Here is a 26,870-nt window from a genome sequence, read left to right as displayed (position 1 = left end):
CTGATGCAAGTGCAACAGGAAATGAACTCATTCAAAGGGTGAATCAAGCAAGTGGAAGAATTTAGGTTGACATTCATTTTGGATTGCTTGTTTCTCACTGTAATGATATGCAGCTAAATCCAACAACACTATATTACAGTGTAACTTAATTGTGCTCATAGGCAAACGTGCCTATGTTCAATAACAAGGGGTGAAACACAGTCTGTCTGAGGTAATGGCTGACTTGATTTTAACTTTGGTCAACCAAAGTTAACCATTAACTACATTTGGGTGAGGTCAATAAATGGGGATTATGTGGCAGAGGGTTCCTTCACAGAAGTATTTTGTCTATACGAGCGCAGATACTTATAGAGGTGTACTACAAATCCTTTGCTTTTCTGTGCCTTATTCTTACACTAAAGCTATGCAGAGTGAAAACGACTCTGTATAATATTTAATTTGTTGTAAAAGTGCAGTGGGATAACTTAATCTATGTCAGGGGCGCTTTTATATAGCTATGTGAATAATAAACAACAAATAAAAAAAGATGAGAATAGATGCATGCTTGCAAAAAGACTTTGTTAACTTGATGTCTTGTGTTCGCTTCAATGGAGTGAAATAATAAGTATATCAGATTATTTCTTATTTTTGGTGATCCCCTAGAATTCCCAGAGGACCAAGACTCTGGTTTGGGAACACATGAAAAAAGGAGTGAGATATCTGGCTACTAGAGACATCTATAGCACACACTTGTGTTATTTGAAAATAAACGAAGTTTAAAATCAAGGTGATTTAAGGTGACATGAGCAGCCAGCTGGCAGCCGGAAATTGAGATGAAGCCAATAAAAGTGGAAAAGTGACAAACGGCAAAACATCACATGTGTCGAAAACCAGCCGTGGATAGACAGAGGGTGTGACTCCGCCTTTTGATCAAAGACCATCCTCCTCCCTTTTGTCTTTTCTTCAGTTTGTTAACTCCTCTAAAAGCCGCGTGGACTTCGGGCGAGCCGCTCAAACCTTTTGGCTGGCCTTCATTTCATTTCGTGGGATTTTGGCGCATCCGGACTGACCCGGTCCAAAAACAAGAATAAACTTTCCCTTCCTTTCTCAGAAGTTGTGTTTCATGGAGTCTTTGTGGAACTCATTTATTGACAACACAGCAGCGAGGTAAGAAAAAAACATTTACTGCTCAATCTTCAAATGTTCAAATTAACGACAGATTATGACACAAACAAGTCGTGTTTAACCAACACAGATGGGTGTATCTTCTAAGAAAGCATGACAGATTGTGAAACTATTCCATGTAGACAAAACACTGCAAGTGTTTGAAACTGTGTTGTTTTGTGCCCACAGAGTGGTTTTAGTTTGACCGTGGTTTACGACGCTGTCGTTGCCTGTATGGAAATCACTCGCATTGTGATCGAGCCCTCGCGCATATATTATTTTCATATTATTTGCGTTTTGTTCATTTGAGCAGGCATGCCGGCAGGACAACAAGCGTTGCTTTCCCATAGAGTCTAACCCCTGATTATATGCTGCCGATAAACTAGAAAAAGAAGTTGCAAAGACACATTTTCCCTCACAGTTTAAGTTCCGTTTTTTATGTTTTACGTGAGTAATTTTATTGCTTACTTCGCCGGAAAGAAACTTTTTCATGTCACGTGAATTTGCTGACATCTTCCAGCTTGCCTGACCTGACATGCTCGAGAATGAATCATCATATAAATGACTTCTCCTTAACTTTTAGACACAGTAATTCAATGTTTTTTTTTTCCCCGACTCAATCTTTTCCCACGTGGTTTGAGGCTAGTTTGTCAGTTTGGACGGTTTGCTTTCGGAAATCTCGCTCTTCATCACCCTTGCCCTACAGATCTAAGCGCGCAGAGCCACACGCGCACGCACACTTCACAGAGTGCGGCTTTCAGTCAGTTGAAAACAACCCTGAGTAGTTTCCTCCATGTACATAAACCGCATGTCTCCTCGCTATATGCAGATAAGCCATCGGTCTGTAGTTCTCTGAAAGGTGTCAACAGGATGAACTGATAACATCTGCTAGCACACAGACGTGTCTGTATAAACCAGGACTTGGTCTTAATGATGCCGCGGTGTGGGGTTAGAGTGAGAATTTGTTTTTTATTTCACTCCAACCTTGCTACAGATATTATTATTATTATTATTATTATTATTATTATTATTATTATTATTATTATTATTATTATTATTATCATCATCATTTATTTTAATATTCTACAGTTTGCTAGATGTATGTGTTCACTGGATCTGATACAACTGTTTCGACATAGCCTATATTGACATATGTGCATTTGGCTGCCTGTCAAAAGGGGTGTTTTGCACTATGATCTGTTAGTTTTAGCGGTTAAATTGGAAATGATTGTGCACTAGTGGGAGAACCAATAATAAAAGCTAGAAATAATAATTATTATAAAAAAACCTAACTGTCTCATCCTGTAACGAGTTCATCACGTGATGAGGTCATGTTTCCTTCTCCTACACCAAACCGACGTATCAGGCAGATTGTGCCACAGTTGTTGCATTATGCTGCCTTATAGTGCATGTTGGAAAAGCTAGAATTAGGAGTTGAGCATGCTTAAATATTATCATTAAGGCATTTATTATTATTTTTACAGAAGTTGAAGTTGCCATAAGGTGTTTCTAGATATTAGAAATGATTTTATTGTATATATATATATATATATATATATATATATATATATATATATATATATATATATATATACATATACATATATACATATATACATATATATATATATATATATATATACATACATACACAATCAGTTCTGAAAAAATGTGTTGATTAATAGAAAACTAATCATAAACTATTTTAATAATTGATTAATCATGCTGAAATGCCAAATATTCATTGGTTCCAGGCTCAGTCCTGAGGATCTGCTGATTTTTCTTCTATTTATATGATAATAAAATAAATATCTTCACTAATTGTCAGACTTGTAAAAAATATTTAAAGATCCACTGGATAAAGCTACTGAAATGTCAGGATTTGCTGTTTTTCTTTGTCATATATGATAGTTAATTAAATATTTGGTCGTTGGGTGGTTGTTTGGACAAAAGAAGAGATATTTGACTGTGTACTGGAAACATTTTCATTTCTTTTACCATTTTCCAACATTAAGCAGTTGACAAAATAACCAGCAGATTAACTGGAAATTAAACGCTATATGCAGCCCTGGGAGAAGTGTATGAAAAAGGAACTTTGGTGTAACACAGGGTTTGTGGTAATAAAATGCAGAATAGAAACAGTCTGCTGTAGTGTTGGTTCTCAGGACATTAACACAAGAAGTGTATGTCAGATCAGGAGATAAGTTCTGGTTTAATAAAAGCGAGGCTGAAGCGCTTCGAAGTGACAGTGATGACACATCTGAAATGAGCTGTAGTAAGACCATAAAACATCAAATATATTCAAGATTTCTTGTGGCATATTTGCTGTTATTTGACAGTTTAGAGACTGAGACTGGAAATTGGGGGAGAGAAAGGGGTATGACATGCAACAAAGGATTGGGGTTAGGGTAACCCGAACCCACGGCATTGTGGTTATGTGGCACGCACCATAACCACTCGGCTTCAAAGGTGTCTCATAAAATATGATTAAAATACTGTATCACAGTCATTCAGTGCTGTTGTAAGATTCATATTTGCAGACATGGCCTTGAAGTGAAGACTGCTTTCAATCACGCATGGATATTACATCACTACCATAACCGATGTGCTGTATGCACCGTCATGTGAGCTGGTTTGTTTATTGCAACATGTGGCTATTATCACATTGGCTGTCTGGACCAAACTAATATTTCTTGCATAAGCTTTGAACTTCTTTGCTGGTCGTTGCATTTGGCTTCCCCTTTTTATGTGCAAGATTTGCAGAGGTTATTAAAATGCCTCAAGCTAGTTGTTATCTAATGGTGACATTTTTCTCTGTGCAAAGTGTTTTTGTGTTTCTACTGTCCTATCTGATGACTGAGGTGGGAGTTTATTCAAGCACATTTAAAAAGATAGATCTTTTGATCCAATTTTGCATAATAAATAATGAATTCCAGCATCTAATTGTTGTTTTCATATTCTCAGGTCTGGGGCCATATCATTGCACCATCATAACAAAGTTACTACATGATGAGCAGCCAGTCGATGCACACAGTTGTTGACCCATTGTTTCGAAGCAAGATGCCATTATTCGACGGGACCATAGCACCCACAGGACTGTCGAAACCACCAAATATGTCTGGTTTACTGGGTAAGCAGATACTGCAGTACGGCGGGGCTTACTTCACGTACGATCCCAGAGGAAAGGACGGAGCAGGATTTACCCCTCCTTGGAGCAACTCAAAGCCCTCTCTGCTGGATGGCAGAAGTCCTGTGAGTCACCTCTCTGGCATGGAAGGTCAAAACCACATCATTTACAGGCAAGACAGCAATTCTTCAGAGGAAGGCCATTCTCATCCTTTCTCTCTGCATCACGCGCCAGCACAGGGCTTTAAGTTATACTCTAAAAGTCCTGGGATCAGCAGTCCCACAGCTACTGGGTCAGTGGTTGTTAGAAAACCAAAAAGTGGAGGTGAGAATTCATCTCTCCCATCTGAAAACTCAGTTTACTTGGCGATTCCTAAGCCACTTTATGTGCATAACCCCTGCTGTGATGAACTGGGTTGTGTGATAGGACATCGATATGGTGTGGAACATGGCTCTCAGAGGATACCCAACACTGTATATAAGCATGATTGGATGCAAACTGATGCTCACTACACTGAAAGACCGCCCATCCAGAGGACAGGACAAGATGCACTGCTGCAACAGAGAGGTTTACAGTTTGAGCCCAGTGCAGAACAACTAAAGAGGGTGACTTTGGAGACATACAGCCCAGGCAGAGCAAGGACTTTTCCTGCTATGATTGACCCAAATTATAGCAGTTACCCCTGCAGCCCGACTCGCACACTGTTTGGTTCTCTAAGTGAGCAGAGCCAGCGTTTACAAACTTCCCCCAGAGGCTACGCTAGCTTATACCCCTCCCATCCCACATATGAGCATATGACCTCAGAGGTTTATCAGGAACATTCTCCCATGTCCAAATATGGCCAGCTAACACAGCACCCGATGTTTTACTACTCCCAGGCCAATGTGGAGGTAGAAAGCAGGACACAGTGTAAGCAGAGAGAAGATGTGCCTGGTATTCTCAAACACACAATCTCAAACCCCCGGGAGCATTACATATTGCCTCAGTCAATTCATGGTGAAATGCCTTTGCCTAGTCCCGAAATGTTGCCAAATCATGCCCTAATGCGGGGTTTTGACTATCCATGTTATGCAGTTCCAAGATTTCATTTAAATGCGAGCCAAATTAGAGCCCCCCTAAAAATGCAACATGAGTCGCATAGCTTGCACTCTAATCGCATAAATGTTTCCCCATCGAGTCAAAACATGGAGCACCTCATGGCCTCTGCAACCAACCTACATAAGGACAAACCAACCGCCAGCCTGCATGTCGACGCAGGCTCTCACACCAACTCACCATTCCGACGTGTGGACCAAAGCAGTCCTACCAGACGTGTAAGCCAATCTGATGTCTCACCTTCCAGCATACAAATGAACAGATTTCTTCACCCACTCACCATAGGCCGACCCGCCTTTTCACCAACTGGCTTGAACATGGACAGAATCCTGGACTATTCCTCCTGTGAAGCCCAGGTTACGTGCCAGAAACAGCCCAAAAGCCTTCCCGTTTCCCCAGCGGCATGGCTGCCCCGTTCACCGCGTCACAGTTCAGATCAAATCCACACAGCTGTACCTAATAGTGCAAATGTCCGAAAAATTATTTATTCCCCTGCTGTTGCACCAGGAAACCAACACAATGACCCTGTGTCCAGTTCAGGCACTGCTGCTCGAAAAAAGTTCCTGAAGAGAAGTATTTCTCCCTCGTATTCACCGATCAAAATAAAAGATGAGGATTTATGTGGAGTGGAACTCGTTGCGAAACGACAAAGGGTGGAAATGGAGAATGTAGAAGTAGGAATTAAAACTTACTCTCCTCCTATGCCAGTTATTGACAATGTCTTCAGTCTGGCACCTTACCAAGCATACCTGCAGGCCTCTGGAGTTTTGTTTCCAGGCAGAGTACCTCTGAGAACCATCCACTCGCCTGAGCACCATGAAGTCAAAACCAAGCCAGACATCAAAGTGAAAAGGCCAGAGCAAGTTGAACAGCAGCCTGTTGTCTGTCTGGTTTATAAAAAACGGTGTGCAGATACTCCAACAGAGAAGCCTGAAGGAGAAACATTTGAACCCAAAACTATTAAAGTGGAAAAAGTAGACCCATCAGACACAGAGGACTCCGTAAAAACTCCTGTAAGTCAGAGGGACTGCAACAAAATAACAATTAAAAAAGAGCCTGAAGAAACTGGTTCACCCAACATTGGGCCCATGTTGCTGATAAAGAAATGTGAACCTGATGAACTTGAAAGTAAACCCTTAGAAGATGAAAGTCAGACTTCACATGAGTCCAAACCTGATGAGGTGACTGCACAGATAAACTCATCTTCTCAAGGTGATGTGTGCATGCAACCCAAACCAATCTCTGAGATCAAAAAAGATTTCAAAAACATTCCTCTCCAGTGTCTGAAACTCTCCACCTACAATATAATTCTCCACGATACGAAGCATTCTCGCACTGCTCGACCTCCAAAACAAGAACTCCAAGTGCCAGTCCGCAAGCACTTCTTTGAGTTGCACCATTCTTTCTGCAAGCTAATATCCAATTGTGTGTTGGCCTCCTCAGAGCGGGAGCTCAGAACCTGGTTGTCTCGGTTGGAACTGACCGACACGACATCTCCTTCAACCAAAGTCCAGAAAGTGTCCTGTTTGTTGGGGGTAAAAGCCAGAGAGGTGTGTCTCAATGAGGCGATGAAGTCAGCGCTTCGTCATGTCCTGGAGAGGTTGAGAGAGTACACAGCCCAGGAGCACTGTCCTTTTCCACACGTCATGCGGACGGGGGCAGTGTTCCTCCCCATGCTGGTGGTGAAGCAGCTGCTCTTTCCAACGGTCCAGGGCAGCTTCATCGACCAAGTCCTTCAGGAGCACAGAGTGGAGCTGCGGCCCACTACGCTCTCAGAAGAAAAGATCCTCATCCAGCTTCACAAACAAGCCTGTTCCTCCAGGCTCCGGAGACTGATGTCCCTCAAACACCTGCCTGACATCTACGCCGATGTGGTCAACCTGTTGTATTACGCCTGTGTCTGCAAACATCTGGGTGAGTGCATGTTCACTTCAGAGTCACTGAGGTAGTTGTGTGAATATTTTGAAAGGAAGGTAGGAAAAGGGTATTGCACTGATGTAATGTAGGTTACAGACATAATATTCTAGTCCTTATTCTATCTATGTTACAAATTATTCTCTCCAGGGTGGTAGTACGGTATTTTGTCTCGTTTAAATTTGTTGTGTAGTCGGTGCATACAAATTAGAGGTGTTTGTAGTTGGCAACAGTTGTGTTAATTAGCTTACCATGGGTAAGCACTGGAACTAAATACTTATTTGACCAACACTGAAGTACACATGTTCATGAAGGAGACAGGAAATACACACGCATGCATACACACACTTAGATTGCAATACAGTTAGTAAGTGAAGTACAGTTTATTAGTCAGGTAAGTGCCAACATGTAACTTTCCCCCTCAGTTATGAGTGAAAAGTATGAATCGGCTTGTAAACCGTAAGATTTAGGTGTTTGTTTTTATGATGGATCATGGGACTAGCTGAGATCTTTCATATGATACTGTTTGAGACAGAAGTTCAGCAACATGTAGTTTCTGTGTACAAATGCCTATCAAGATTATATCTCTAGTTTAACCATTTGATATGTACAACATTAAGGCAACTTGCATATTTGTAGAAATCCCTATTGGTAGATGGGATGACTTCTGATTCCTCTGGATTCTTTTTTTATAAAGCATCATATTTTGACTGTTAACTGTATCATGGTCTTCCCTCAACAGTCTTTTAGTAATCATATCATTTCTGCATTATTGGCCCTTTTGTAAAGAATAAATCACAATAAACATTAAATATTCAATATAAAATCCATTTATTTTTTACAGAATCAACTTCACCTGATGTCCAAAAGAGAGTTCAGGTATATTAATTTTTTTTTATGTTGTCCCTCAATCTCACTACTCTTTGCTTTTTCTGACCTACAAAGCAGGAAACCTTTCTGCTAACCTTCAATAACTAATCACAAGAAGTTGCATGATTGCTAAGCTGGTCCATTTGTGGACAAATGAATCTCTCCTTCATGATTTTGTTAGATAGTATTGGTGAACTTTAAAGATTGTGACGCAAGCTGTTGGCTCACATTACCGGAGGAAGGAAGTGAAAGCCTGCAAAAGACGCGGGGGGATTAATTTTGGCACACAGATTAGAAGATGGTGATCTTTTAACTGACCAGTTCCCCTCCAAAAGCTGGCCTGTTTAGTCATAGATGGAAGTGAGACTAAACAATTGGAGTTGTGCACAAACAGGACTTAAAAGATAAAGCTGGCAATATTTTTTTATTATTAACAAATCTCATGAAAATACCAAAACCAACAATGTGGCTCTCTGTCCCAAGAATATGTTGCACATTTGGTGCACTAGTGAGTATTCTTGGCTCCAGTACGGTGCATGTAGAGTTGCCTTAAAATAAACTACAGTGCACCTATGTTCATCATAATGAAGGAGCATGTCACCCAGTGCAGTGGTGTGGCTCATTTGTGTTTTTTAAATAGGTTTCAGACAACAGAAGAGGTCTATGAGAGAGAGGAACGAGCTACTTCAGGCTTTGGCTGCAAAGACCAATTTATTGTTGGTTTTAGTCTTTTCACAGGATTTATTGGCAATAACAAAAAATGTTAATATCTCCGCGCTTGTCTTTTAAATCACCTCAATGTCTCATTCAACATCTATTATATTCGTGTCACACATTTGCTAACTGAATTGGCCTATAATCAAATTTGTGACTGCTGACATTGACGGTTCAAATGGTTTGGGAGCACTTGACTTTGGTGTATGAACATTTCCCTTGTCTTACTATTGCCCTCACTGCTGTTTTATCCCTGACTGATAGCACCCCTCATAGCAGCTGACTGTTTTCCCCAGCCTCCGTGTTTACTCCCACAGCCTTCTATTCTGTTTCTGCTGAAAGGGTGTTTCATGGAGGATCATGCCATGTCCAATCAGCAGGTCTGCTGATATTAATAGAATAGTTTCTCATTGTTCTTGTGCTGAATAAGCACTATGAGAGCATTGATTTGATTCAACCTGTGTTGGATTTTGTGGTTGCTAGCTTTATTTTTTTTGGAATCATCCATTTACAGAAATCCTGAACATCCACTCGTTTCCCTGATCACTAAATTAATTCTATTAACTCCTTGACTCTTTACTTACCATTTTGTCAACAACCTCATTTTAATTTTATATCTGGCATATCTTTGTTTTAATTTTGACCTTCTAATTAGCTATATTCCCTTTTGTTACAGGATTAGATATGGAGGATCCGGCTGACGGAGAGAACGATGAAGGTTGTGAGGAGACTATCAGGACTCCTGCATTTTCAGACGCCACTGCCTCACAAGCCTCACCCTCGGAGTCACTCCCACAGAGACTTCCCAATGACCAGGAAACAATATCAGATTTGAACATGAATACAACAAAAAGCAGGATAAAGAGCAGTTCGAGGCGAATGTTTCTGGACAACAGTTTGTCAGATGAGGAAGAGACGGATGATACAGAGAAGTCCTTAAGTGGAGGTGTGCTGAATGCCTTTGAGAGAAACTGGAGTGGCCATCAGTGTGAAGGGACTGGAGGGAGTGACTGTATGGTTGCAGAGCAGGATTCTTCACCAATCACAACACATGAAAATTCATGGATGTGTCCTTTAACCGTGGACAAGCTTCCTCCATCTCCCACTGACAAGGAGACAGACACAGAAGAATACTCCAGTCTGCAGCCTGTTAGAGCCAAGTCTCCAGTTGGATCCAAAAGATGTTCAGGTGTGGTTCTCAAACTGCGGAAGATGTTTAGCAAAGGTCTAAACAGAAAAAAGGCCTGCTACCAAGCAATCTCAGACTCTGGGACATTTGCGGATCCTTCCCTCGCCCAGACGAATGATGGGGCGGGAGAAGTGAGCAGCGAGAGGGACCATCACAGGAGGAAACCCAAAGTAACCCACAGGTGGCAGAGAACAGGAAGCTTCTGTCACGCATTAAGGCCCCTGAGCAGCTCTTCTAAAAGGAAACACAGATCACTCTCTAAGATCAAATACGGTCCCTACTTGACTGCCTGCCACAGCGCTAAACACAGGAGGCGATGGGTCCTGCGTTCGGCTGTACAGAGGGCCATGAGGTTCTACTACCCAGACCTGGTGGGAAAGAGGATTCGCCATTTGTATGAAGAAGACGACAAATCAGAAGTGTGGTACAGAGGGGAAGTGCTGCGTGTCCACGAGGCCCACACTAACCCCCTAAAGACTATATTTGAGGTCAGGTATGACAGCGAGCCAGAGTGGAAGTACTACCTAGAGCTACTCATAGACTATAAAAAAGGCTGGCTCAAAATTGAAGACTGACATTTGTGTGGGAAAACTAAAGTGTGAGTTTTGCTTTTGGTCACCTGACAATGTAATCACTGTTCTTTATTAGTTCACATTTTTTTACTTGCCAACAAAAGGCTGAGCCCTAAATATCTGTTTGGCCTCCTCAGGAATGATGTTGGACTGAATATTTTTTTGGAATAAGGTAATTCATTGACTTCTTTGTTTTAAGCGCTTACCTTTTTGACAAACATCCATTACTTTTCTCATTTATGCACATTAAATTGTGGTTATGTGAAATAAATGCTACAACCTTGCTTAATTTAAAAACTGCTGCAAAAAATATTCAAGTGTCCCTTTTTTAAACTTTTTAATTGTAAGTAACCATAAAGTTTGGTATTTGTCATTATCCCAATTTTGTTAATTGTATTTGAGTGAAGTTATGGACTCTACATAGTTTTTCTATTTTAATTTAGCTAGTAAAAAGACATGAAGACTTTTATAAAAGGGTCAAACAGCGCTAGCCACATGTATGTAGGTTTACATTAATAGTGTCAGTTGTGTACAGCATTATAGCAAGGACTGATTTTCCCACTGATTGTAGTAAGTGGGTGTTGTGTGTAACTGAAGCTGTGCAGGCACTAATGTAGTTCTGTACTGAGCTTCTCAACAGGTGTTTAATGACACCCAGGATGAGACGTCCCAATAAAATTGTTTTAATCACTGAACCTTAAGACTTTTCCCTCAAATGCTATTTTAAATTTGTATAATTGTCTTAAACTTTCAGATAAAATGGTTTAAAACTTTACTCAATGTCTTAAATAAATGTTTGTATTATTCCATGTTTAATGTCATGCTATTGAAACTGTATTTCAACTGTTTTTGAAGCTTTTTTCCTTTTTTTTAATTCCCTTTCATGGGATTTCTTGAATATTAAAGCAACAAATGTAACCTTGCTAAATCTTTAACACAGATTACCAGCTACACCTTCAACTCGCCATATGGAGGACAAAATCAATTTAAGCCAACTGGTGACTTGAGTCTTGTATTGCAGTCAAAAATATTCCAACCTGTCACCACAGTTAATGAACATGGGTACTTTAATCAAGTCGTGTGCTGAATGTGTTCTCCAGTGTAGGTGTGATGCTGTAACTGATAAAACACACAAGTTCATTTTGTAAACATTCCCTTTTGAAATATAACCTAAAATATGGAACTTCAAGTTAGAATAAGTGTCTATGTCCCCATCCTGTGGCAGAATGGTTAGTTGCAAATTCCCTTAAAAGTTTTAATTGCTGTTTAGGTGGAAACTGTATTTCCAGTGATGGGTTAGCTTACACAACATGACTAGCACAGAACACAGTGGTAGTCTTCTCAAGGACATGGTTTGAAAATACATCAAATATTTGTGGCAAAAAGTCTTTTGAATGAAAATGGCTGCTGCCACAACAAAAACATTGTGTCCCTTATCAAACAACCACCCGTGTCAGAACGAAGTTTGCAACATTTTGCACTTTAATATTTTCTCCAAAACAGACAACTAATTTTTCCCACATTTTTACACTAATAGGAAATAAAACAACTTTGATAGCATAAAGAAAAGATATGTAGAAAAGTATTAAAAGTTTTTGGATGTCTCAATTTAATGCAAGTAGCTGCTTCTGTTACTTCAAACGTTAAGTCAAAATGTTCATGAACTACTAGCAGACACAATGAGAACAGAGTGAGCCCTGGGGAGTATATTAGCCTAATGATCACAGCTACAACTGGTGTGTTACTGCAAGACAGCTTAGAGAAAGTAGCCCATCTTTTGTTACTATCCATTCAACCTGTGTCATCATTGGTTTGTGACTTGAGAGACAAAATGAATAAAACGTGACATACAAACAACCACCTGATCATCATACAATCTGCAAGTAAAAGTGGTGCAAAAAAAAAAAAAAACTAACATTTTTGACTAATCAATTTTTCAAAGAAAGTTACCAAATGAATTCCACGCAATTCTGGAAGACACAGCTCTGCCAAGGTCTGTCGTACACTACATCGCAAAAATACATAGCGCAGAAATGCATCATGGATGTTTGGGTAATTAATATGATTGTGACCAAACCTACTCTAATGACTCACACAGTACTCCCAAAAATGAGATTTCTCATGACATTTATTCAAATAAAACAATACAGTTTATAATTTGCTAGGATGAAATAATAAGTTTGAACACATAAGCATTTGGGTGAGAATTCCCCAAAGATCTGAAACTGGGTTAAAGGATGTGTTTTAATGAAAGCTGACACTTTGGTGTCATCTTCTGACTTGCATCAGTGCCTGTATATCCATGTTTCCTCCAGTCAGTCAATCTTGTTAAGACTGCCATATTGCAGAGACATGAACGAGCATTTACAAGCAGAGCTTGACAACCAGAGCAACCACCACAGAACAATGCAAAACCTCGAGGGGCACTGACATTTCAATGTCAAATCCTCAACCCATGTGCGAAAAATACAGTCTTTAATGCAAAAGCATAACGCCATTATAAAACAGTCCTACAACCTTTAGAAGTTTGCCCTATATTCCTCATCTGCCTAAGGATCACACAAGTCCACCTGTGAAGCTTGGTTTAAAGCTTTGTTCAGTCTCACCGCAAGGCAAGAGATCTCTTAAAGGAGGCATGGCCACTATCAGCCACATGCCACCCAAGTATTCCCTGCAAGAGTGATGCAAATGCATGACCCTGTTTGACAGTGATCCAGCCCAATTAGCAGCACGACAAAGCCGTGCTGTCAGTACATTCTATTACCCTCATTCAATCCCCAAGGTGCAGGCTGAGCTTTAAGAGGGCTACCTCAAGCCACGTCGGGAAAGAGAAAAAAAGAAAAAAGAGTGAATGTCACTCAGTTTGGCTCTTGCAAATAATTAGTAATATTCTTAAATGTTAAATACCTCTAAAAACAACTAAGAGGATACGGCAAAAGGTTAGAATAGAGACACAAGGCAGTTGCATTCTACCTTACCTTTGAACTGTAAAACGTATTCTGCTCTTGGTTTCTAACTCAGCACTGCACTTTAACTGAGTCCTTTATCTGATTACTTGGCAACTAAGATAAGATCTTTCTACCAATCCCCATTTAGAATTATTGATATGGTGTAAGTTGTGCACTGCTCTGAAGAGACGGAGGATGATAGGACGAATGTCTTATTGCCAAAGACATCCAAGCCAGCACACAGCTTAGACAGACTCAACCTACATGGCAAAAGAACACCTTTCTCGATATTGGTAAAGAATAAATATTTCAAAATTTCAAAATGATGCAAACACGTGCCACTCTTGCTCTTTAACTTCCATGCATATGGACTATTTACAAATTGAAAAATACAGACTTGCTAATTTGTTCTTTTGACGTTTTTTTTTCTTCTCTTCCCCCCTGAAATGTCTTTGCCCCTTTGCAAATCAACCTAACAACATTCAGCCACTCAGACAAGGATCTCACCACATATTGCAGACATGGCCAGGACAATTAAAGCTGTGTTGAAAATATTTTCACACTAATGGGAAAACAAAAGTCAAAATCAAAACAGAAAAAGATTCACAAGCAAATAAAACAAAATGGAAAATAAGATAGTTCAGGGGAGGTGTTACAATACAAGCCAAAAGGATGTATTTGTTTAAGATGGATTTTCTGCTTTCTCAAGACTCCACTCTGTTGCTAACAATACTGTAGTACACTTTCTTTTTATTATTCTACCTTTTATTTAAATATAATTTACTTTGAAGATTTTGTTAAACAAATCCAGGAAAAATGATGCAAAAGTGGTTGGTTTGCCAAAGGAGAGGCGGCAGAAGGCCCGTGCTGCCCTGTTAAATTGCATCAGCGCTCTAGTTTGTCAAGATACTCAAGAGTCCGTTGCATTGGGACGTGTCCTCAATCCTCAATGTACTCCCACAGGTCCTTCTCATAGCCTTCATGCACGTGCTGTAGCAGCACTCTTCGCCTGCTCTCACAGTATCTGTAAAGAAACAAAACATTTGTTAGTGTCCGAGAACAAGCAAAAGTAACAGTGGCAGGAAGTGATTATGATATACTGACCTGTACTTGTCTTGTACTTTCTGCTTGATGTCCTGCAAGGAATCCTGGGAGATATCTCGCTCTAGGTATCCAGACAGCACCTCAGTGGCATTTTCCAGGTCTGCCTGGTTGTTCTAATGAACCAAAACAATATGATAAAACACTATTATTCTGACAGAAATGTCAGTTATCCATGATAATGTCCCCTACACTTTAAAGCAGGGGTCTTCAATGTTTCTCAGGCCAAGGACCCCTTAGGTGAAAGAGAGAAAGCGCAGGAATCCGAGGACTAAAAGTAGCATATTAAACTGGGCCTACAACATCGTGTAGGGTGGACTTCAGTGCCATGTATAAACATAACTTTTTATGGTGCATAACATACTTATTTATTCAAATAATAATACATAATAACTAGTTTGCCTTTATGGATATGTGCCACACAATGATTTAGCACAGGGTAGATGGCTCACGTGATTGCTCAATAATTCATGAGTGACAGTTGTGTAAATTAAAGAGTTATTTTTTAGTGAATAAGCCCATTTTTATCTGCTAATAATATGTTAGATTCATGTTAATGTAACTTTCCAAACAATATGAAACAATATTTTGGCGCCCCCCCGCCCCCTGCAGTAACTCTGAGGACCCCTCAGTGATCACAGACCCTCTCAGACTACAGGACGTTTGGGCCGATTTCCTTTCATTCGCCCCTCCAAACAGTTAGGTGACTAATTTGGTTTTGGACCTTTGTCAGTGGACTAAATCTGCTGCCAGAGGAATGATGAATGGAAATGTTGCCAACATTTCATAAAGATTAATATTTGTCTGCTAGCAAGGTATCACAATCAGTTATATATGGAATATCAGCCAACCGGATGTTGGTGAAGATCTAGTTCCCAAGTTGTATTTATTTACACTGTTACTAAACACACTTCTAATTCCAACTATTTTTGCAAATGGTATATGTAAAAAAATGATATCAATATTAAAATAGCTCATTATGCATGTCATGCACCTTTACATTTAAGCCAACCGTTTCATTTTATCATACCTCAAAAATAATGGACTGGTTGTTCTTCTTGAGGTAGAAGGCAAAGACGTAAGTGAACATGAGTGTGGAGCGGCACTGGCACAGCACATCCACTGCCTTCTTCAGAAACTGCACCTCAATCCAGGACATGTTGTGCTGCTGCATCTCCTCCATCTTCTGCTTGACCTGAGCATAGAGCTTGTGCTCAAAGCGCAGGCTCTGCATGTGGTTCATGTAGCGGTTGCAGTAGAACAGGTACCTCTGCAAGGCTGCCCTGGAGCGCTGCACACACAGAATGGAATTGGATTTAACTTAAGCACGCTCAAGTTGGCTTCTACTAGACTGTAAATCTTCAAACTCTCTGGGTACTGGATCATCGGCAACATTTGAAAATGTCTAAGTTGTATTCTGAAGGCGTTTCAGGCAAGACGCCATTCTTCAGTATCAACATTGTTTGTAAGAGGTGTAATGGACATTTATTATCAGGCACACGCAGCATCATTCCCTGTATCGTTTCCAGCCCACTGTTTTTGGATTTACTTTTTCACAGTGTACAATAGGTTTACGTGAGAAACTGCCTCTTACCTCTTGAGCATCTCTGGCTGCCTTCGCATCATCTTCATTGTAGCGATTGCAGTTGTACCTGAAACGTCACAACCGGGTCAGAACCATCAACACACATCACTACTATTACTCTATATTTTATCTTGTCTTGCTTTCTCACATTTAAACATGAAATGGCATAGCATGACAGTTTTTAATTGAAATGAAAACAACACTATCAAAAAAGACCTATTTGAAGTATATTCTAACAGCACTAGAAGGGACACCATCGTCATTTACTATATAAGCCATTAGCTCTTACCAGGCTGAGCCATGGGGTTCCCATGGACCCAGGCAGACCCAGCAGAACTCAGCTTTGCAGTTCTGGTTCCGACAAACCATGTGATTGCAGCCACCATCTTTCTCAATGGTGACATGGCATTTTGGACACTCCTGTCATGAGAGGAGAGTAATGAGTTTTGTAAGTTTTTGCTCACGACCAAGTGTTTTACAAAAATTAAATGTTAAGAGGAATTCAAGCAAATAACAGAAAAAACATACTCAAAAAGAATGTAATCTTTAAATTAGAGAAGCAATATTCTTTTTTGGGGCAGTTGTGCATTTGTGCAGTTGTGTATGAAACAATAATGGAGGCCTGATGACTTGGACCAAGAAAATGTAATTCAAAGAAATGAGCTGTTTTGAGTGGGCCAACACTTATCAAAAATGGTCAGCAGACAAAGTGATGCAAAGTGGTAACCCTCCCAAGAGACCTGTAGAGTCCTTCAGTTTTTCCCACATTTTTAATAGCTTCTTATTGTTCAGTATGATCAGCATTTCTTTATGACCATCACATTAATTACCAACCAACACGAACCACACAAGAGGGTAAAACTAACACACCACTTTGATTCCATACCTTAGTATTTGCTGCAATCCAGTTTGAAGTTTCACTGTCATCATCACATTTCTTAATCCATTTTCTCAACCACTACAAAACAAGAATAAGAAATAAATCACACAATCAATGCTAATCTGAATAGTATGGTACTCAAGATGCTGGAGGAATAGGTTAACATTTCTGTAAGGAGCATAAATATTCCTGATTGGCTTACCTTACACTTGACAGGATCATGCCAATTCTCTCCACAGTTGAAGCTGCACCAACAGGAGGCATCACAAGTCAAATTCACACACACAACTTTAATAATAACTATTAAACTTACATAGTCAACATTCAAGTACCATTGCTGCCAGTTCACGATAGCCCAATACACTATTTTTTATAAAACAAGTTATCTTACCAGAACTGACGTCCACACTTGCACCTCACTGGCTTGGCATCTGGGTACTGGACTTTGACAACATGATGGCAGTCTGGTGCAGGGCACCACTTTAACAGTCGATTGCACTTTAAAGGAGTAATAAGAGGTAGAATATCAACTCATTGTTTCATGGATGCTTAAGTACAAAGAAGGTCCCTGCTTTTCCAAATAGTGCATACAGGATAACCTAACAGCTCAACATCATTAATCAAGGCTTCATATTCCATTTCAACATACTGTTAAGGAGAAAAAAAATCTCAAAGCTTACCTCTACAAAACTATTCGTAATTAAATGCTGGTACTTCAACTTCACTTTTGAATCTGTTATGAGGCGCCTATAGGAGAGGTCAAATCATTTATTAGCCTTCATTACATAAAATGGGTGACTTTGGTAAAAGCTTCCTTCCTTCATATTCAATGCATAACTTCCAAGAAACAATGCAGGAAACAAAAAGATGTCACACAATTTCACATTTTACGAATTAGCTCCATCAAGTAAAATTGTAAATTGGCATTACAGTGAGAATATTAATTTGTGGGCTGATATTAACGATTTACCAACAACACATTTCATAATAACAAAATTAAGATTTTAAGTGCAGGTACAACATGCATTCCATGAAACTAAACGTGAGCCTAAACTACTCAGTCTGTTAGGTCTCTTGCTAGCTGGTGAGATCAGAATGTAGGTTAAGACAATTACCGTCAACATAAGAGCTGGTACAAGAGATTAGTGTCCATGCTTTCAATATGCAGGTATATATCATTGCACTACAGGCTGAACATCAGAATTGTAAAGTAGTTAAGTAGATGTGTAACTAGAGAGCCCTGCACTAAGTCATTTCTTTTAGAAGGCCAAATGTCAAGTAAACATTCTTCCAATTTACAGTTTATAGTCATTTTTAAATGCACTAAAATCTCTGGTATAAAGAAAGAAAGCATATCTCATTTTAAAGCGATGGTGTTCACTTCCTTTTGATTTGTTTAAATGTGTTTACTATTTGATTGTAATGGTTTGATTAAAATGTATAGTGTATGTCTATTATGTTTTCTGATGTTTCAAGACTTTTAGGCAAAAATTAAATTTGGTTTAACATTTGTTAAGGTCACTAAAAAATGGGACAAAATAAAAACGAGAGAAATCATTTTTGTTTCCTGCTCTTTTCATGACCAGAATGGGTCAGTCATATCTACCGATCACTGCTGACCAATATGCAACGAAACATCAAAACAAATAAGTACAAACAGATACTCACATGACTGTGTTGTCATCAACCAAAATGTCACAACTATGAGCAGGACAAGAAATGGTCTGAGGAAAAAAAACCCACAAGGAATATCATTAGTTAGACAGCTATTAAAAGACAAACGGTGATCGGTGACTCGTACCCTAAGGAAACATCTTAGTGGTTACCTGTCCCATTCCTTCTTCTATGATTTTGGTGGTCAGGTAATCTCCCCAGCACTGCATGCAGAACTTGTGTCCACACTCCAGGCCTGTAAAATACTGTAAGAGAGAAGGCACCTTGTGAATAAGACAAACAAGACATCACATGATTATAAGCATATGCACTTCTGGTAACCAGGCAAGCCAAAGCCTTCAGAGTGAGGCCATTCAAAGGAATCCATATTGGGAGAACAACTTAGTTTTAACAAACTGATTTAAATAATAGATGGATAATTTTGTGTGCTACAAATTCCAACATATAAATCTTCTTTGTTAAAATAATCTGGATTATGCAGCTTTCTTTCTGATTTTGGGAGAACACAAATTTAATATCATAGCTGAAACACTAAACTGCCAGGCCTTGATCATTTATATTTATCCTTTGTTAAAACAGTATACTTTATTATGGGAATGGGGCCCTACACTCTGCAGTGTTCTTTTAATTTAGATCAGTTTGGGGAGATCTGTTTTCACCTTGACTTGATGATAAATGTAACCCAACCCTAAAAGATGATTACATTCAATGTGTATAAAGTGTAACATTTAAGCTAATCACTTGCCTTTATGTAAAACATTAGCAATATGTATTCTCAAATCCATTTTTATTTGGTTTGTCATTAAGAAGGACACAGTGTGTAGTATAGTGTAGTGTGCTAAAGAAAAAAATGTGTAAACTCAAAATTGATTGTACATATATAGATTGAATCAAAGCTTTCTTAAGGTTAGAGTGACAAATTGTTCAGTACTGACTTTGATCACCTTTGGCTCAGAGTTGTCACATTTCTATGGTCTTGTACTCAACAAAAGACCTGCCGCATTCAGATGTTAAGATCAGAAGAACATTAGTACTTTCTGCAACTTGCTGGGTAGATGCAACTTTCTACAATTGCTATGTCCAATCCTTTGATGTTTGACGGGGTTGAGATTAAGAGTGCAGGCTGAGGAATATGACGGTTTCAATCCAAATGTGCAAGGAACTTAAACCAAACCGACATCAAAGAACAAGTGGCGAAGGATCCGACTGTTAGGCCGCCTTACGTGGCCTGCATATTGGCCAAAAGGTAGCCCCTGAACACACCGCAAAGACTACAGCCAACTAGCACGTACGTTCTGCACCTGCATGATAGGAAAAAGGCAGTGACTTAAAGGACGTGACACACCAAGCTGATATCGGCCGTCGGTTAATGCCGGTTGGACTTTTTTTTGTTTTTTGCGATGTGTCCCGCGCTGTCGACACTTTTCAGCCCAGATTCAAAATGTTAAATCAGCGGCGAAGACTGTCTGCAAAAGAAATCTTTCCGATTGGTTGCTCAGCTTCAGTGAATCAGTGCACGAGAAGAGAAACAGACGTGAGGAAAATAAACAAACGTCTAAAGCAAAGAGGGTACACACATTTTTCATCTTCATCTCATTTACACAGATATTTTCAAAACGACATGGCCACCTGGAATGAAGCTACATGGTGAGCAAGAGTGGTGTAAAAATGATCATCAAACGCTGCTTTGTTTTATTGTGTGCATCTCAACAACGGCTTGTATTTTAACAGTCATAGGTCTTCCGGTTTCCCTTTTCTAATGACGAATACAGACTACCGCCACACAGCTGTTATGGAGAATTACTTCCTCTCACGTAGGTGCAGATTGTAAGTACTAGTTTGCTGTTGCCTTTGCGGTGTGTTCAAATGCAACATTTTTGCCAAGACGCAGTCAATGTGAGGCGACGCAACAGTCGCCACTTGTTCTTTAGTGTCCGTTTGCTGCGTCACGGCCGTAAGACTGCAGATATAGAAGCCTTTGTTATGATACACACATTAAAACAAAGCAACATTTGCCGACCATTTTCACACCACTCTCGCGCACCACTTCATATTCAGCTTCATTCCAGATGGCCGTGTTGTTGTGAAAATATGCATTTATAGAAATTATCAGATGAAGTCGTTTACTCACCGACAGCCCGACATTGACCGTCAGCCGACTGTTGCTTGGTGTGTCAGGGCCTTTAAGGTATGGTCTGGCAACACTACATTGGTATGCAGTTATTAATGGGAACGGGGCTTGCAGGCAGAATGGCCCTCAAACAACTAATGAATAATATCCCACCTTAATATCATGACCGGTGGGTAACTTTATCACTTCAAAAAATTTAAAAAAGGATTCAAATGTCAGTCTATGACAATGCCTCAGTTAAGGGTCGATTTTATTAATAACTTGAACTGTCACTTAAATCTCCATTGTGGTGTGAAGCCAAGAAGACACAGCTTTGTCTAACAACTTTCAACCAAATTTGTTCTTAAACAGACATTCAGCCAGTGCATCACAATTCTGGTTTCATATTAGGACTTACAGAGTTGGGGAAATTCAGGTAGCAGATCTGACATGGCATGTCCTGTACCGATGATCTAGTGTTGATTGGAGGACGGATCCGAGGCTTCTTACTGGGGTTAATGACATGACACTCGGAGAAAAGCTTATCCAGATTACCATCAAAATACCTGTATAAATTGAGGAGAAAAAAGGAATCATAGTGTTAAAAAGAGCATAAAGAAAAGCCCTGCCAGCAACCTCTAAGCTAACATACTTGTTGGCTGGCAACTTTAAGGTGACAAATAAAGAATGCACTAAAGATATTCTTACCTTTCCATAAGCTTTTCTTTATCCCAGTTGAAGTGACTGAGAAGGATGCGCGTTATTGTAGCAGGATTCTAGAGGAACAAGAAAATAGTTGGTTAGGAATAAAACTAACTTCCACTGGAACAACATGGGAAAATTTGACCAGGAAAGCCACTACCATAAATCTAGTCCTATTACAAGTTAAACTGTCTTTTGTGTTACAACATACAGCTTTATGGCCTAGGTTTTACGGAAATGGATTAATCCTAGCAGTAGACCGGAATGATAATTTAAATTTACTGAAATTAAACTAGTAATTTTGTAATTGCTAAAAGTAGGCATGGTGTACGGTGAAAAAGAAACGGTACGGTAGTTTGCTTTTTAAATATGCCGGGTTTGTCCAGGATGTCCAGTGACACACTACTGACGATTATCTTTGACCAATCAGTGGTCTGCAGTGTCTTTTATTATCTGCTCAGCTCACTTGGAACCTCGGCTGAGGTGGTACTAAAAAAAAGGTACCAGGTACTATTCGTAACTTCACAAACATAAAAAAGAGCGAGTCGCGCTGTACCATGCAGTGGAAATGCGGCTTTAGTGGACAAATACATCTGAAACACCTTTCATTACATTACAATCCAATAAAGTACCATCACGAATTACAGCCATATAAGTTACCACAAAGACAACTCCTCTCTGACACAAAGGGTAGTATTCACTGCAGGGCTCTTCTACTGGATTGCATGACAGTGATGAGTTTACATTTTTTCTGTTCACAGTAGTTATTTGTTATTAGTTGTTATTTTTGCTGCGTTTGAAGAATTTTCAAAATGGCAGCCGTTTATAATTGAATAAACCAGAACACTAGACACATATTGTATCTTTTAAACAACAACATCCGAGTACATCATTGTCTGTGACTGGACAGGTGATGGTGTATCAGAGGAAAGTGAACATGGCTGAGTGAAGATTTCAACAAGTATAACTAACCAGCGTGCAGTGATTGAAGCCAAATGTGGTGCGTTTAACTGGTACAAACATATCAAATTCTGTATTGTTTGGAGCATACCGTCTGCCTAATTGGTTAAGATCTGACAACCCTGAATGAAAGGGCAATAAAACCAAACAGAAACCTTTCTACAAAAAACATTTAATGGAAAGGTTCCACTGCATACATTTCACATAAATCCTATTTCTAGCCTGATCTGAAGTCGGTCTGTGCAAATTGCAATTTGATATTGCACTTTTTAGTTGTGGAGCCTACAATGGCCGTATAATAGGACGGCTACATTTAAGTGCACCATACTGAACAACACTGCAATATTGGTGATGATATGGCAAATAGATGTCACAAACATAGTGTTGTTACACGGTATGAAGGTTGTCTCAGCAAAAGTAATTGACACATTACTAATGCCGACTGCAGAGTCCTGACTACCTTAAGCAGACATTTGTAAATATAATATCTGTAAAATACAAATATATTTTCTACCTGTTCTCTACCTACACTGACCAAAAGTGACATGCAAAGTCAATGGAAAGTGTCATAGGTGGTGTCTAAACAAGTTAAAGATGTTTCACAGGGAACAAAACATTTAAGGTTAACCCAAACAGAAGATAAAAACAGGAATAGTCTGGAGGGAAAGAAACAACTACGATTTCTGTTTTTAAAATAATTTTGAGTCTACGCTGTCATGCACACATATACATGTACAACCCCCACCATCAGGTGGGAAAACATCAATTGGTTATTGGGAGCTAACAGACTCAAGACTGCACTCAAGCAATTCCTTTGAATAATATAAGACTAAATTTAGTTTTGCATTGTGTTTGAACGCAGCATGTTTGTTCGAGCAGTATATTGGTATACAATAAAACACTGATACCCAGACCTTTGAATCACAAAACCTACTCACCTCTACATTACACACTGCTAACAAACTAATCCTAGTAATAAAAGTAGCAACGGTTGCTGTTGGTTTATTGTATGTATAACTAACTTATTTACACCTTTTGCTGGTGAAACAAATCACATTAACTGGCTACTGAAGTCACCACACTGAAGTGTCACTATGGATTTACACATTCAGGGGACCCTGGAATACCTGGGTATGATGATGCATGTCAACTTCAAAGAAGGTAAAATTGCATGAGAATAAACTTTTTACATCCCTTTTTGAAGTTGTAATGATGGCGACAACCGCAGAATACATTATGTGACAGTGCCATGGTTCACGAGTTAAAGCAAACAACTGAAGATTGTCGTCAGGAATTGCAAGATTAGATAAGGGAATTGTCTCAATGTAACCGTTCATACACACGATGCTCATTCCATTCTATCCTGATGTAATTAGGGGTCGGTTTCATGGGGTAATTCATGACACAATACTATTACAATATGGTGTTCAATGATAATGTTGTTAACAATAAGTATCACGATTCAAGAGAATCTAATATTAAGATATTATTTGTATAATCAAAGAAGAAATGTTTCTCTAAAAATAGTCAAATCCTTTCTCAAAAAGCAATTATCAAATTACGATATACTACTTATTCAAAGCAATATGTAGTGCTTTCAGTTTTGCTAACACTTCTGAACTAATGTATCAATAACATATGACAAGAAAGTATGAAAACATACTCAGTGCCAGTTTATTAGGTACATCTAGGCAAAACTAATTCAGTCCAATACAACAGCACTGCAATACATCCTACCTTCATGAAGGTTACAATGCTGTTGTGAGAGAGGTGTTGATTTATTTTGATACTTATTTTAGAGGCTGTAGTTTTGATGCTGTTGAACTGTATTACTAAGAGATGTTCCTAATATTTGGTCTACCCTTCCTGATATAAATGGGGTGGGAAGTATTAGAAATAGCACTGAGTATATTCATGGACAATCTTCATGGAAGTTGTGCCTTGTATGTCTTTCTAAAGTTTGCAGTGGAATCTTTGACAGTCAACAAAGTCTCTACAGATGAAATATATCCATCAGCCACTTGTAACTCTACCCCTGAAGCGCCTTCAGAGGCCAGGCAAATCCAGTCACTCTTGACATGAGAAGACACAGTCACTAGTGACATTTACAAGAAATGTAAATTCAAGTCAAGTTAACTATTATACTGTCATATACTCCACATTGCAAACTTTAACTCAGAAAACAGATGTGGCTATTTGCCTTTAAAAAGTGTGTGGGTGCTGCAAAAACCTAAAATAAAACAAGTAGATCTAAATATTATTTTTAAAAGATTCACCACGTCAGTGGTTTTTACTGTAGAAACAATTGCCATGCGGCAGTACTCTATATACTGTACTGATATTTTACTCATTTTCTGTTTGGGGCTTGTTTATAGGGAAATAATGACACTCAAAAACACTTTCTTGTATAAAATGCAACACTATCTGTCAATTGACAGGTCTATCAAGACCACTTTCCATTTTATTCTGTACTCAAGTGTAGCTAAGTGAAAGGAAATGGAGGCCCAAGATAACGCTAAGCCGAAGGGCTCCACTGAGTTCCCCCTTATAATTAATTTAACGTTAGCTATATTAAACTATACGTTAGCTGTTGCAAAATTATAACGATAGTTCATGTGATCCATCTAAACTTTTCTGGAAGTCATGGTATGATAGCTTGTTAACGTAAATAACCTAGCATGTCACTTGCTAACCAACTCGATGACCAAGCCTTTCGTCCAACATTAAAATAACGACAACTGTTATATATTTTGTTAGAAATTTTGTAACGTTAAATTTAAATTGCATGGTTAATGCAATCCAACTGTCGTCTTGTATGAGCTGGCAGTTACTTAATTTCATCACTAAAGACGTTATGCTTTTCCAGTCAGGTCCCCGGTTAACGGTTACAGTTGGCTAGTTAGCCGGATAGCTAACTTGCAAGCTACATTAGCAAACGCTGCTGCCAACTTCTCAATAGGGATTAGACTACTTCCTGGCACAACATTCGTATGGGAATTGTTACTTCAAAATGTAACGTTCTCCATATCTTCATTTTAAACGCTACTCACACAAAAGAGAGCTGTGTTGTGGAATAACTTATTATAATATTGTGTAAATCGTATCACTGTTGTTGAGCTGCCAACTTCCAGCAAGTAAACTACTCCTTACAAGGCTAACAGCTAAGCTAACGTCCATGGCCTGTTTATGCTTCACACAAGCCTGGACCCCGGTCTTTCCTGACGCCGACATACCAGAATACCTACCTGGATGACCTCGTTGACCTCCCTGATACACTCCACCATATGCTGGAGGATCTGCTCGGCAGTCAAAACCTCGAAGCGGTAGTCCTCCTCCTCCTCCTCGCCGGGGCCGTGGCCACCTCCACCAGTCTCGCCGCACTCGTCTCGCTCCCCACCGGCCACCACAGGATCGACCAACTCCACCTCACCGAGCTCCAGGGTGTCGTCCTCGGGCTCCTCTTCGGCGCTATCCTCGCTACATTCCTCCTCTTCGTCGTCGTATTCATAGTTATAACCCTCGTCTGAGTCCATTCCTAGGGTGGTTATCAACTTGTGACAAGCACACCTAAGTCTACAGTGTGTGAAATGTTGATTGCGGAACAATACGAAAACCAAAATTATCCGAGCCTATTTTTCAGCTGCAGCGAAAATAACAACAAAACGTCGCCGCTGCTAAGCCAACAAAGAGACACAGCGTCACCGACTGACGACGGCCTTACGTCAGATGGACTGTACAGGAAAATGTCTAAAACATAATTTTATTTAAATGACACACTTTTGTTTTACATGAATATGTTTCGAAACTATGTTTAAAGTAGACAAAAAATAATTATTGTACGCCCGATTTAAACACGTGCAGCTAAAGTTTTCAACAAGTAATACAAAATAAAAAACACTCCCCCCCCCTGCCCAAAATGTGGGCAAGGCCAACGATTGAAAAAATAATTATTATACCGCGAGCTATACATTTCTGACCTTGCCTATAATGCATCAATTGTGTTTTGATTTAGTAAAACTGCCATATTTTATCAATCAGTATAAACCAGCCTTATGTTTGTAGCCTGCCTCGTCATGGTAATCTATGTTTAGTGTCCCACATTTAGTTTACATTTGATTCAATCATCACGTCACTCCAACTACAGTAACTTTATTAGTAAAAGAGGTAGTATAATTTATATTGTGTGTTTCTATACATCCATGGTGTTATGTGACTGCAAAACTATGAACGACAAAAAAAAGAATATAACACGACAAAATACTAAATATTGTTATACAGATTTTTTT

At 39.3% G+C, this 26,870-nt stretch overlaps 2 protein-coding genes across 2 annotated transcripts; one reads left to right on the top strand and one right to left on the bottom strand.

Moving 5' to 3' along the window:
• The first annotated feature begins 846 nt into the window (after window positions 1-846).
• On the top strand, window positions 847-11,430 carry c6h15orf39 (chromosome 6 C15orf39 homolog). The gene is made up of 4 exons (XM_029434429.1): window positions 847-1,146; window positions 4,108-7,279; window positions 8,124-8,158; window positions 9,540-11,430. The coding sequence occupies exons 2-4, from the start codon at window positions 4,150-4,152 to the stop codon at window positions 9,543-9,545; spliced, it is 3,171 nt and encodes a 1,056-aa protein (XP_029290289.1). The 5' UTR covers window positions 847-1,146; window positions 4,108-4,149; the 3' UTR covers window positions 9,546-11,430.
• A 655-nt stretch (window positions 11,431-12,085) lies between these two features.
• On the bottom strand, window positions 12,086-26,429 carry arih1 (ariadne ubiquitin-conjugating enzyme E2 binding protein homolog 1 (Drosophila)). The gene is made up of 14 exons (XM_029434433.1): window positions 25,830-26,429; window positions 21,631-21,698; window positions 21,341-21,488; window positions 18,965-19,057; window positions 18,807-18,862; window positions 17,819-17,885; window positions 17,530-17,636; window positions 17,341-17,383; window positions 17,145-17,216; window positions 16,548-16,678; window positions 16,268-16,325; window positions 15,704-15,964; window positions 14,677-14,789; window positions 12,086-14,596 (listed from the first exon to the last, which is right to left on the bottom strand). The coding sequence occupies exons 1-14, from the start codon at window positions 26,115-26,117 to the stop codon at window positions 14,512-14,514; spliced, it is 1,590 nt and encodes a 529-aa protein (XP_029290293.1). The 5' UTR covers window positions 26,118-26,429; the 3' UTR covers window positions 12,086-14,511.
• Between the last annotated feature and the right edge of the window lie 441 nt (window positions 26,430-26,870).

Source organism: Cottoperca gobio, chromosome 6 (genome assembly GCF_900634415.1).
Source record: "Cottoperca gobio chromosome 6, fCotGob3.1, whole genome shotgun sequence".
Lineage (NCBI taxonomy): Eukaryota > Metazoa > Chordata > Actinopteri > Perciformes > Bovichtidae > Cottoperca > Cottoperca gobio.
This window is presented reverse-complemented; position numbering and strand designations above follow the sequence as displayed.

What these genes read in the sequence shown, in the direction of transcription:
- arih1 (XM_029434433.1), bottom strand. Translation starts at nt 26,117, where the DNA reads ATGGACTCAGACGAGGGTTATAACTATGAATACGACGACGAAGAGGAG. An exon ending in AGGTCAACGAGGTCATCCAG is followed by an intron (nt 21,699 to 25,829) that starts GTAGGTATTCTG and finishes TTGTTCCTCTAG; the next exon opens with AATCCTGCTACAATAACGCG. An exon ending in AAAGTACAAGACAAGTACAG is followed by an intron (nt 14,597 to 14,676) that starts GTCAGTATATCA and finishes GTTTCTTTACAG; the next exon opens with ATACTGTGAGAGCAGGCGAA.
- c6h15orf39 (XM_029434429.1), top strand. Translation starts at nt 4,150, where the DNA reads ATGATGAGCAGCCAGTCGATGCACACAGTTGTTGACCCATTGTTTCGA. An exon ending in CTGTGTCTGCAAACATCTGG is followed by an intron (nt 7,280 to 8,123) that starts GTGAGTGCATGT and finishes TATTTTTTACAG; the next exon opens with AATCAACTTCACCTGATGTC.